This window comes from Suricata suricatta, chromosome 5 (genome assembly GCF_006229205.1).
Source record: "Suricata suricatta isolate VVHF042 chromosome 5, meerkat_22Aug2017_6uvM2_HiC, whole genome shotgun sequence".
In the NCBI taxonomy this organism is placed as follows: domain Eukaryota; kingdom Metazoa; phylum Chordata; class Mammalia; order Carnivora; family Herpestidae; genus Suricata; species Suricata suricatta.
Genome location: NC_043704.1, coordinates 65,869,148 through 65,880,530, shown reverse-complemented (window position 1 = coordinate 65,880,530; position 11,383 = coordinate 65,869,148). Strand labels below are relative to the sequence as shown.

General features: G+C 45.2%; 1 protein-coding gene and 1 long non-coding RNA gene across 3 annotated transcripts in view; one reads left to right on the top strand and one right to left on the bottom strand.

The window, feature by feature from the left end:
* Window positions 1-3,844, top strand: part of GPR156 (G protein-coupled receptor 156) — a 65,627-nt gene extending 61,783 nt beyond the window's left edge. The window contains exon 9 of the mRNA XM_029939395.1: window positions 722-3,844. Coding sequence (XP_029795255.1) covers window positions 722-2,056 — 1,335 coding nt within the window. The 3' untranslated portion in view covers window positions 2,057-3,844. The remainder of the gene's footprint in view (window positions 1-721) is intronic.
* Window positions 1-10,520, bottom strand: part of LOC115291782 — a 24,272-nt gene extending 13,752 nt beyond the window's left edge. Inside the window, exons 1-3 of one of the 2 annotated variants that reach the window (XR_003908668.1) lie at window positions 10,416-10,520; window positions 9,887-9,999; window positions 9,186-9,236 (exon numbers count right to left, since the gene is read on the bottom strand). This is a non-coding gene — a long non-coding RNA (uncharacterized LOC115291782). Of the gene's footprint in view, window positions 1-9,185; window positions 9,237-9,886; window positions 10,000-10,415 lie in introns of those variants that run through there. The other variant, XR_003908667.1, reaches the window with a different exon arrangement.
* Between the last annotated feature and the right edge of the window lie 863 nt (window positions 10,521-11,383).

Sequence of the window (11,383 nt, the reverse complement as noted above, 5' to 3'; positions counted from 1 at the left end):
TATTCTCTTTATACAAAACGAAACTAAAAAGCTTCTTTAATAATTCTGGTGCCTGTACTTCTTTAGGGGATACTGACAGCTGATGGTGCCACATGGTAGTTTGGCTCCTCTCTCCCCCGTTCCCCCCCAAGGTCCAGCCAAAGGAGCTGATAACACCAATCTGTGATTCTTGGTGCACACCCCCCAACCTCCAACTCTACTCTGGTCTCTTTGGCTCAGGATTCTCCACTCTTCTCTCTGCTCTTCCCATTTTCTAGTCTCCTTAGCAAGAGGCAAAATACTTATTTCCTCATTCATTCACCCCTTGAGATACACCTGAAATTTGTCTGTGCTTTGCAAAAGTGTGACAAACCTAGAGTTGGGCCATCTCAAACATTATTCAGACTGGCATCCTGCAGAGCGACCTTACCTCCTGAGTTCTGAGGAAAGGGGAAAGGGTGTTGCAGCAGCCAACCAAAAGCTAATGCTATGCCTCCTCCAAGCTCCCTTCTCACAGAGGATGCCACGTTTATTGAGCACCATTTGTCAGTTATTTTGCTAAGCACTTCACTCATACCAACTCATTTCACCTCTTGGAGCCACCTCCTCAGAGCTTACGATCACTACCATTTCCAGAAGAACTGGGATTTAAACCAAGGTTCTGATACCACTCTTTTACACTCTTTGAGTGTAAAAACCCTCAGAAGCATCCTTTATTGATGCCTTTGCTTTTATTTTACAGAAAAATGCTATGATTGAAAGCCTGCAGGAACAAGTGAACAACGCCAAAGAAAAGCTAGTGAGGTTGATGTCAGCTGAGTGCACATTTGATCCCCCAGAGTGGGCTGTCCCTCCCACCTCTTCCCACAGCCAGAACAGCCTGGCTGCAGCCTCTGCCCACAGCCTGGCAGCTCAAGGACCTTCAGAATGCCTCTCTGACTCTCAGAATGATACCAGTGTGGTTGCCCAGGATTCCCAGAGCACCTCAGTGCCCTCCTCAAGTGTGCACAGCCTAGAGGGGGCTGTGAAGGACACCAGCTCCTCCTCAGGACAGAAGGAAAAAATTTCTAACTTCAAAGACTTTTCTGGCCATTTAAATGTGGGCTGCAGCCAGAAGCCAGAGCCTGAGCAAAGCCAAGGTGCAGAAAGGAGAGACCAAGAACCCATGAAACCCCACCAGAGTCTCATACTATGTGGAGAAGGCCCTGTTCCCCAGAGACAGGGGCAGCTGGAGAACTCAAAGGAGCCGCAAAAGCGGCTCTCAAGAGTCAATTCAGTGATCAGGGAGAAGCTTCAGGAAGTCCTGCAAGATCTGGGACTGGACCCTGAGGCTCCCCTCCCCTCTTCCCCATCCTATACACAGCAACCCTGGAAGAGCCCCCAGAAAATTCCACTCTCCAGGGAGCTGGGCTTCAGCCCATTCATGGTGAGAAGAAGGCGGGCAGCACTGCGGGCTCGCTCACACTTTCCAGGCTCTATACCCTCATATGTGGGGCATCGGGCAAAGAGAACTGTATCTGGGGCACATGGTGGGCTAAGTGTGCAGAATAAGGACAGTTCCTGCCTGGATCCCCAAACTTCTGGTACCAGGGCACCAAAACCCTCTTCCAGGAAGCCTTCACTGTTCCCAGATTCTCAAGGCAAGCTGGGCACCCTGGAGGGCAGCAAACAAAGCCAGACAGAGCTCCAGGGTACCAGAGGGAGCCAGGCAGCCCTTGCTCACCAGCCTTATGGCTCTGACCAAGCACAGTGTCTGGCTACCCCACACCTATCCAGAGCTTCACCAGACATGCCTGAGCAGCGGCAGCTGCTGCCCCTGGGATTCCCGAGCTGTCCATCCATGTCTTCTCCATGCAACTACCTTGACACTGAGTCCAGCAGTTCAGACGAGTTCTTCTGCTGCTGCCACCGGCCCTACTGTGAAATCTGCTTCCAGAGCTCCTCTGATTCCAGTGACAGTGGCTCATCAGACAGTGACCCTGACCCTGCTGGGGGGCTGGCTTCCTGGGAGAAATTGTGGGCCCACTCAAAGCCTATTGTGAACTTCAAAGAGGACTTGAAACCCACACTGGTGTGAAAAGCAGCAGAGTGGTCTGGATATTGAGGTCAGTCCAAGACAAGCCGTACCAAGGCCTATAGGAGGAAAGCCAGTTCTGGCCTTCAGGGAACAGACCAGTGCCCTGAACTGATCAAGCCTTTACCATGTTTCAACTATGCTCACTTGAGCACTGTGTTACCTTGAGCACCTCTTGATCTATCAAAAGAGGGAGATTGCCTGTCTTGTTACTACCTCACAGCATTCCTATAAAAGACTCTAGTTCAGTGACCATAAAAGGTCACTTTTGATAAAAGGTGCTAAGTGAGCACAGAGCGTTTTCTGGCCTGATCAGCTTGTATTCTACAAAACTCTTAATATATACCAGATGGATGACTATATGGACATACAGATGGAGAGATGGAAGGAAGATTTCTGCAGAACCAGAGTTGTAGACAGTGACCCATCAAACTGGCCTTTTGATGGACAGGCCTTCTAGGAAGATAAGTCTCTTACATTCTTGGGTGCTCAGTCTTAGCAGGGAATGGTTTTACTTCTCCTGAAGTTTGTGAACACCACCACCCCTAATTTCCAACTTCTGGCCAGCCTCAGTTCAGAGCTTTACACTACTATTTGGTGTACATGTCTTTCCACCATTATGGCACCTCCGCATCATCCCTGAGACTCTCAGGTCTCCATGGGCCCATAGGCTACCCAGATCTCACTCCTGAGCTCAGATGACACCAGAGGCCCAGACTGTCTCCTGGTCCCTGTGGCCCTTACCTTTGACTCTACCAGGGGTACAGTTTTGTGCTGGGGGTGGGAGAGCACACACTGACAGTTTCTGATAGGGTAGGAGAGGTCCTGTTTGTCACGGTGTTTTGAGGGCCATTGGAATTACATGACCACCAACAGTGACATAAACCGGGAAATAGAAGATGGGGAAATACAAAGGAAGACATGGGGGAGAAGGCAGGAAAGAAAATAGGTTTTGAATATTTAACTTGAGTATGGCATGGTCCTCGGCAATATAAAATTTTAGTAATTCCTTATGATAACCCTGTGAAGGACACACTCTCGTTCCCATTACATAGATGGGGAATTTGTGGCTTAGAAAACTGAGGTCACTTCCCCAGATGTCACACTACTAGAGAGTGGCTCATGCAGTCCCATAGTTCATGGGACTCCAGGTGGGTAGATTTCCCTGAGGACACATCTCTTCACTTATTTTCCTGGGAGTGGCCGGCAGGGCTTGGCAGGCCAGACCAGAAAGCAGGGTAGTGTAAGGAAGCTGAGAGATCCTCACCCTGCAGTTCCAGATAAAATGCAGTTCCTGGCCTCAGGTAGCAGCCCTCCTTTTCCTCACTGCCCCAAGGGCCCACCCACACCTCCCAAGGGAGCCAGGGAGTTGCTGAAGAATGAGTGCCAGGAACTTAACTGCCACCAGTGCCACAGATATAGCACGAGTGTGTCTACTGCTTTAAGCGATTGTTGTTTACCGTCCGTCCCCTGCCCCCACCCCCTGTGTGTCCATCTTTGTGTATATACATTTGTGTGCAGGAGTTCAGGCCTCATTAGAAAAGTTTGGATCAGGGGCTTTTGGCTCCCAATCTCTCCCAGAAGATTTATCCTGAATGCTCAGGGCTGCCGACACCTCGTGAATCTCCAGACACTGGACTGGGAAGCCCTCCTGATAACACAGATTCCTCTAACATTTACTTTTAAATACAAATGTCATAACTTATTCTGTGTGTGGGTTTGTAGCTTCCATTTATTTCTGTTTGTATGCTGTTCAAGTGACCCCTTAATAAACAAGAAATGGCTCCCAAAGCAAGTCTCTAGAAATTGTAGTCCCATGCTGCAGAGGAGCGGCCCAGAGAAGCCTCTGTGAACCACCAAGGGAGTGGACATGAAGCTGCCACCAGAGTTGCCACTGGCACTCCCCAGGTTTCAAATAGATCTGCCAAACCTGCATTTGTAACAGATTCTTCTGTGGTCTCCCTTTGCAGCTTTCTATCCCAGAAACACCTGCCCCAGTGAATAGAGGAAACTGGAGACCCTAGACTCTTCCCACCCATGGTGGCAGATCCTGTGGTTTGGCTTTAGCTTCTTTCCTCCTAGTGCATCACCTCTAGCAGTTTATCACTCACTAATGTGGACTGTACATGCTCTAAACCTGGCAATACCCCTCTCTCTCTCTCTTTCTCTCTCTTTTCCCTTCTCTCTCTCTCTCCCCAACTGTATGTCCAGTCCCAGCACTTGCCACTTCCACACCTCCATTCCTCTTCTATCTAGAAATTTTTTCTCCCCCTTACGCACCTTGTGAATTACTCATCCTTCAAGACTCAGGTAGAGCCTTGAACACTCCCAAATAAAATGGACTGGTCCCCTAGTTAAAGGATATTTTGGGGTCAGTGTTTTGAACTCCACTACATAGAGGCTTCTATTATCCATTTCACCTAGAATGATTTTGTAAACTTTAAAAAAAAATTTATGTTTATTTTATTTTTGAGACAGAGACAGAGCATGAGCAGGGGAGGGGCAGAGAGAGAGGGAGACACAGAATCTGAAACAGGCTCCAGGCTCTGAGCTGTCAGTACAGAGCCCAATGCAGGGCTCGAGCTTGTCAATCGCAAAATCATGACATGAGCCAAAGTCGGATGCTCAACCGATTGAGCTACCCAGGCGCTCCTATAACCTTTGATAGACTTGATTGAATAGATGGAAAATCTACGCTGAATTTTCCATGTTTGTCATTTGGTTTAAAAACTATGTGTTTCAAATACTATGACTGCCTGCTCCCAAATACTGTCGCCAAATCTATTGTTTACTCTGTGTACCCACTGCCACTCCTCACCAGCTCCTTTCCTATATCTTTTACCCCAAACGAGATATTCCAGTGATAAAATTCTTAAAGGGATGAGCATGTCACAACTTTTGGATGCTCTTGACTGGTAGGCTCTTGGGGAAAGGGCAGTATCTTGTGCAAAGGAATCCTGGAGAAGGAAACATTGCTTCTGCTACTATCAATTGGTTTTAAGGTCTGGCGTGGAGCCAGACCTGATTCTGACCTGAGCATATGTTGTCCTACTGATTGAAATCTTGGGGTTGGAGGTATCCATCCTGATCCCAAAGTCTATTCCTGTCACTTGGCCTGTGACAAACTCATTCCTTAAAGCATCAACTTGGCCTTCCTGGAGCTCATAGTAGAGAAAAAAGCATCAGAAAGTAGGAGGCTTGTTTTTAAAGAACCATATCATTTCTAAAATGGTAAAGAGAAGAGTCAATGCAAGTTCCACAAAATCTCTTCTGTGTCGGTATTTATTTTATTATATTTAAATGTGTCTCCTCCACAGAATACAAGTTCCTGAAAGCACTGAGTGTGTCTTCTGTGTCTTTGTGTTCTCCAGAGTAGCCATCTGAGAGCTTTGCATAAAGTATAAGCACAATACATGTTTGATGGATGAATTTTTGGACAGATGAAACAAAGGAAGGCAAGGAAACAAAGGAAGGCAAAAAACCAGTTCTGCAAAGCAGCAGAGAGGGAGGCAGAGCCATCTGGTTTCACTGCCTTCCAATGAATTAAAAGCAAGAAGCAAAATCACTAAAGGACCCAGAAATAACTGAACTCTGAAAATGACAGTACTTTAAGTCTCTAAGGGAAAGGGGGATAGAATGATAAAGTTAATGGAAGAAGAGCAAGAAAGTTTTTGTGATTAAGATCTCTTAAAAATGCTTTCTTCACAGGCGTGTAACTGAATAACAAGCAGCTTTAGTGGGAGGACAGTCTGTGCATCTTTCTCATCATCAGCTTCCTCAGTCCCTTTTCTCAGAACCCCAAACAAAGCACTTTCTCTGTACCCTCTGGCTGCTATACATTCCCCAGTTACACCATCTGGGCTTTGTCAAGGGTTGGGGGAGGGGGGTGTTCTAGTGCAGAGAGGGCATTGGGGGCTGAAGACAGGAGGGAGGTTCCCCAGACTCTGCTCTTCCTCACCTCTGGTACCTACTCTGATCTCTTTCTCCCTGAAATGTTCCTCATCTTAGCAATCCCAGCCACAATGCATTGGAACTGGGGAGCATATTGGGATGTTCATTTCACTATTGAGGTCAAAGGAGGCAGGAAATGCCAGTGTAACAAGGCAAAATAACCTGTAATGAGCTTGACAAGATCTAGGTCAGTGTTTCCCAACCTTTTTCATTTATTCATTCTTTCATTCATACCTTTGGATGTCTAAATATACTAACAAGACAGGTAGGCTCAGAGAATAAGTGCTTGAGAGAGGCCTTGGGAAGGTCTGCAGATAACTAAGAGAAAAGCAAAAGGATAGGAAAAAAGAAGAGAAGGAGGGCAAGAAGTTCAAAGAAGGAGAGACCCGGAAGATGTGGTGAAGGAGGGAGGAAAGAGAACAAAGGTTACCCTGCTTAGCTTTGTCAGTGAACAGATTGTGGCACTTGCCTCATTTGTAATTGAATGTTCTGGCTCCAGTTCTGAGTTAGAGAAAGTGAGGCTCACTTCTGTGAAGAAAGGCAGGGATACCCTTACAGATCCCTTTCTTTTGTATGTATGTGACCATTGGTTCACTTCTCCACTTTCCCCCTAGGCTGTGAGCCTCTTGAGCCTACAACTTGTTTATAGTTATCTTGGTGTCCCCAGCACCCAGCACTATGCCTGGTGCATGGTTGATGCTCAACAGGTGTTTGTCAAAAGAAAAGAAGCAAGAAAAAAAGAGCAGCCTATCCAGATTGTCTCAAGGGGGACCCCATTGAAGCCGCTCACAAGATATGAGGTCACCTGAAGAGTGAGGCTTAGGTATCTCATCATGGATGACAGTGTTGTTGATTCACCTAAGTTTAAATTCCTTATTACAATACCCGAAACCTTTGTCAAAAGAAGGCATTTTAGATGGGCTCTCTTCTCCACTAACTTTTGTAGAATAGTTTTCCCCATTTATTGCCAGGGCTTAAAGTCATCCATGTGTCTGTGTGACTTTCTCAGCAAGTTGCATAACCTCTTTGTGGCTCAGTTCCCCCAACTGTAAACTGGGAAAATAACACCTACCTCATACAGTTGTTATGAGGGTTCAATGAATTAGTACTTACAAAGCAGTTGTCTGGCACATAGTAGAACATTATATAAGCATGTATTTTATAAGGCTGTTTGGGAAACAACAGATTTACGTTTAGAAATCCTATTTTCTTGCTTTATGCCAAAATCCCCCTTCTTTGTGTTTCATGAATGACATTTTGGCTCAGCACACTTCTTGGGCAACTGAAGTTTCTGCTTCTAGGTCAGGCTCAGCCACTTTCAGGACTCAAATATTAGAGCAGGCTTAGCAGGAAAGCTGTAGTTGGAGAAGTCAGGAAATCTGATTTTGTTTAGGATGGAGCTGAAATACATAACTAATTTCCTTTTTAGAAATATTATGTACCTTGTAATAGAAAAAATATATATATAGTATGTGTCACTTAATATTTGTCTCATTGAAGACATAACCACCCCACAAAGTAGTAGTTGTTTCTGTTTCACAGATGAGGAAACTGCAACTGGGAGAGGCCAGGTAACTTATCCAAGGTAACACAACTGATTAGAGGCAGAGCCAGAGTTTGAAGGGAAATCTGACTTGACTCCAAAGTTGTTTTTGGACTCCCTGACACTAGTTCCAGAGCATGTGCTACAGGCATTTTACCAGAAGACAGAAGGAATTTCAGCCCAGCAGGGCAGGGACCCAGGCTAAGGTTTTCTTAGGACACCAAGGTTTCCTTAAGGAAAAGCAAGCTTGTCTAGTTCTGTAAGCCTGTTGCAAAACCTCCATTGCTGAGTCACTGAACAGTGTCCTGGAGGCTGGAAGGGAGCTTTCTAAAGCTACCTGGTTACTCCCACTCCCTTAAGGAAGTTCAATGCCAAATACACTGGATATTGAAAACCAGTAACTCCCTTGTTTCAAAAAGCTATAGCATTGAGGTACTTGGGATGAACACTGGGTGATGTATGTAAGCAATAAATTACGGGAATCTGCCCCCCCCCAAACCAAGAGCACACTATACACACTGTATGTTAGCCAATTTGACAATAAATTATATATTTTTTAAAACGCTATGGCCAATCCTCCCAACTGGAAGTTCTTTCTCAAACACCGTGCCACTTAAATGACACAAAAAGATGATGCTGGACTAGAGTTCCAGAAGACCCCATGATTACTAGAAACAGTACAGACCACACATCTTCTGCTAAGACTCAGAGAGGGCCATGGAATCTCTTCAATTCAAATCCACTTTGCTGAAAAAAAAAAAAAACTTTCATTGCACCCACTTCCTCAAGATGAAATCTCACCTTGGTTTGGGGTTCAAGGCCCTCCATTATGGAGCTCTGCCTTCCCTCATCTCAACTTGCCTGAAACTTTCCTCCTTGCTTTTGCCGAACAGGTTCTGTCTGTTACCAGAGCATGCCAGCACCTCTCTCAGGTCCTAACTGTTGTTCATACCAACCCCTCTCTCCCTCATTCTAACTGTCCCTGCCTGAAGTGACCTCACTTTCTTCTGGCCAGTTCCAACTGGCCTCAGAATTCATTTGGTGATAAATTAGATACTCCCATAATGCCCGCTGACAACATTTCTATTGTTTGGAGCTGATATAGAAACCCTTTATTGTTAATTTTCACATATTCCCTTTTAATTTTTCACATGTTCCCGCAACTAGATTATCAGAGACTGGAAGGCAATAGCAACATCTAATTTATCATTTCATGTCCACAATATCTTGCATACTGCCTGATGCCTCATAGATCTCAAACATTTCTGGGTTTTAAAGGCTGACCAGCTCTCTTTCTGCTCCTATCTTTCTATTTGCTCAAGATATTCTTGAACAAATAAGAAATTTGGCAATATTTTTCTTTCAGACTATACCCAAAGTTTAGCATTTCAGAGGATCTCTGCTGTCTCATTAGTGGAAGTCCACTATATGCCAAGCATTATGATAGGGCCTTACAAACAATTCTGGACAAAGTAAAACTGACAGGACCTAAGTTGTGAGATGCCTAAAACTCTGGACCCCTTTTCCCCAGCATCTGCAAAACAAACAAACAAACAAACAAACAAACAAAAAAACCAGCAACAACAAAAGCAATTTCTCTAGATGGTTCCAATGAACACCTTCAGGAAGTGTAAAGGTCTTAAAAAGAGGGAGACCAGGTTATTTCTGCTGCTGTTGCCACTGCTCCCACTATAAAAGAGAGCACAGAATCAGAAACAGGATACAGATCTGTCAACATATTCTAAGTCACAAGCAGGCATTTTTACACCCAAGAAAAGGAGGCCACAGCAGTGGAATGCAGCCTGGTGTCTTACTTCTGGAAGTTACCCTATTACTCCAGAACTACAAGAGTCTCATGAATGGGCAGAGTGGCTTGGTTCTTGCAGCTAAAAGCCATTGCTGTCAATCCACATCCTAAAGGGAGTTTTTCTCTCCGAAGCCCTACCTGCAGTTTCCAGGACATCCCAAATCCAGGTAGAGTCTTAACATTTAAAATTTTTTCTTAGGTTCACAAGGTGATTTTCATGTGCAGCCAGAGTTAAGAGCCATTGGGCTTTGGCTCTGACCTACTGGGATGCCAGAATGAAACTCCAACTTCTATCCATCATCTCTAGCCCTCTGCCTTGTCCAGCCCCTAGTCCAGAGCAAACCCACTCTTCCCTAAACACAGCTCCCAGGTGTTAGGGAAGGCAGATGAACGATGAACGTTCTGTACTCTCTCCTGGGCTCTTCTTTTATCTCAAGCATGGGTTCTTCCTCCTCCATGACTCTTTTCCTGCACACTTCAACCATTGCACCTTCCCTCTGCAATAGTTAAGATCCAACACCTGTCTACTTACCCACTGCACTGCCTGGCTCCAGAATGCAGCTCCTCTTGTGGGCATTCTTCATCTCTCTCCTGAAATCACAAGCTTCTTGGAGACAACAGCCATTCTTTGAACTTCTTTTTGCTCTAACAGGGATGAACATGGAATGGACATAAAAGGTTCTTGAATATTGAATGGAGAAGGAGAGAGTGAGGGGAATGAGGAAGGATCAATTCTTATTCAACAAATATATATTACACATCTATCATGAAGCAGGTGGAGAAACAGTAAGCAACAAAAGATAAAATAATTTCACAGATAGAGGTAAGGGTAATAAAAAATAAACCAGAATAAAGGCATGGGGAATGAATAAATGAATTAAATTTATCAAATGGCTAGTAAACTCAAACTCTACAAACATTTAATTTATATACACACAGGGTTTTCCCCACCAGATTGTATAACAGTGGAAGGGGGCCACTGAGTGTACCATTTTGCTAGGGCTTTCATAACAAGGTACTAAGGACTGAGTGACTTAAACAACAGAACTTTTTTGTCTCACCATCTGTGGGCTATACATCCAAACTCAAGACATCAGCAGGATTGATTCCTTCTATGGGCAGCGAAGGATCTGTTTTAAGCCTCTCTTCCTAGTGTGTATCTTAATAACGTTTATAACTTAGTTCCCTTTGTAAAAAACCCCATCTCCTGTAAGGCGGCAGGTCTGATTCAGGCTTCCCCTGTACTTAAAGGCCAAGGTGCCGGCTTCTCAGTATCATTGGCCAATGGAAGGGTGCACATTGCCAAGGGAAGGAGGGACAACTCTTATGGCATCCAATCAGGAGAGGCTAGCTAACACCTTTGACCTTTCTAGGGGTGGGCCTAAAGATGGAGGCTATAGTCACGCCCTACGTGAGGGTCCTGGGCCCACTCTGTGATTGGTCGATTCTCTAAATGTTGTGATTGGCTCCCCCTACTGCCAGTATTGATAGGGGGTAGGGAATGGATCACTGTGCCTGTGTCATCGTTTCCTGTAATGCCCCCTTCCTAAAACACCCCCTCCACCGCCATGTTCGGGGCTCTCTCACCACGTGGCCAGTGGGTTGGTGGAGTCTGTGAGCCTGAGCTTATAAACCTGTAATAAAGCCCTTTGCTTTTGCATGCGTGACTCAGTCTCCCTGGTAGTCTTTGGTTTCTTTTGGGGCGATATTGGAAACTTGGGCATAACACTCCAAATAAAGCCACACTGAGGTCCTTGGGTTAGGACTTGAACATATGAGGAACACAACTCAGCTCATAACAGTGCCCAAAAAGTTTTCACCTTTCTACCGGGATCCACAGACCATTCAGGTTTACTGCATTAAGATTATTTCTACTCAACTATAACCTCCTTGAGGTCAGGAACTCTTGTTCATACCTATTTCTCAAGTCACCAGGAACACACATGGCACATAGAAGGTAATTCACAAAGGTTAGACTGAATTCACTTTTGTTCAAGAAAACTCAGGGCAAAGGGTGAAGTCGTTTAAC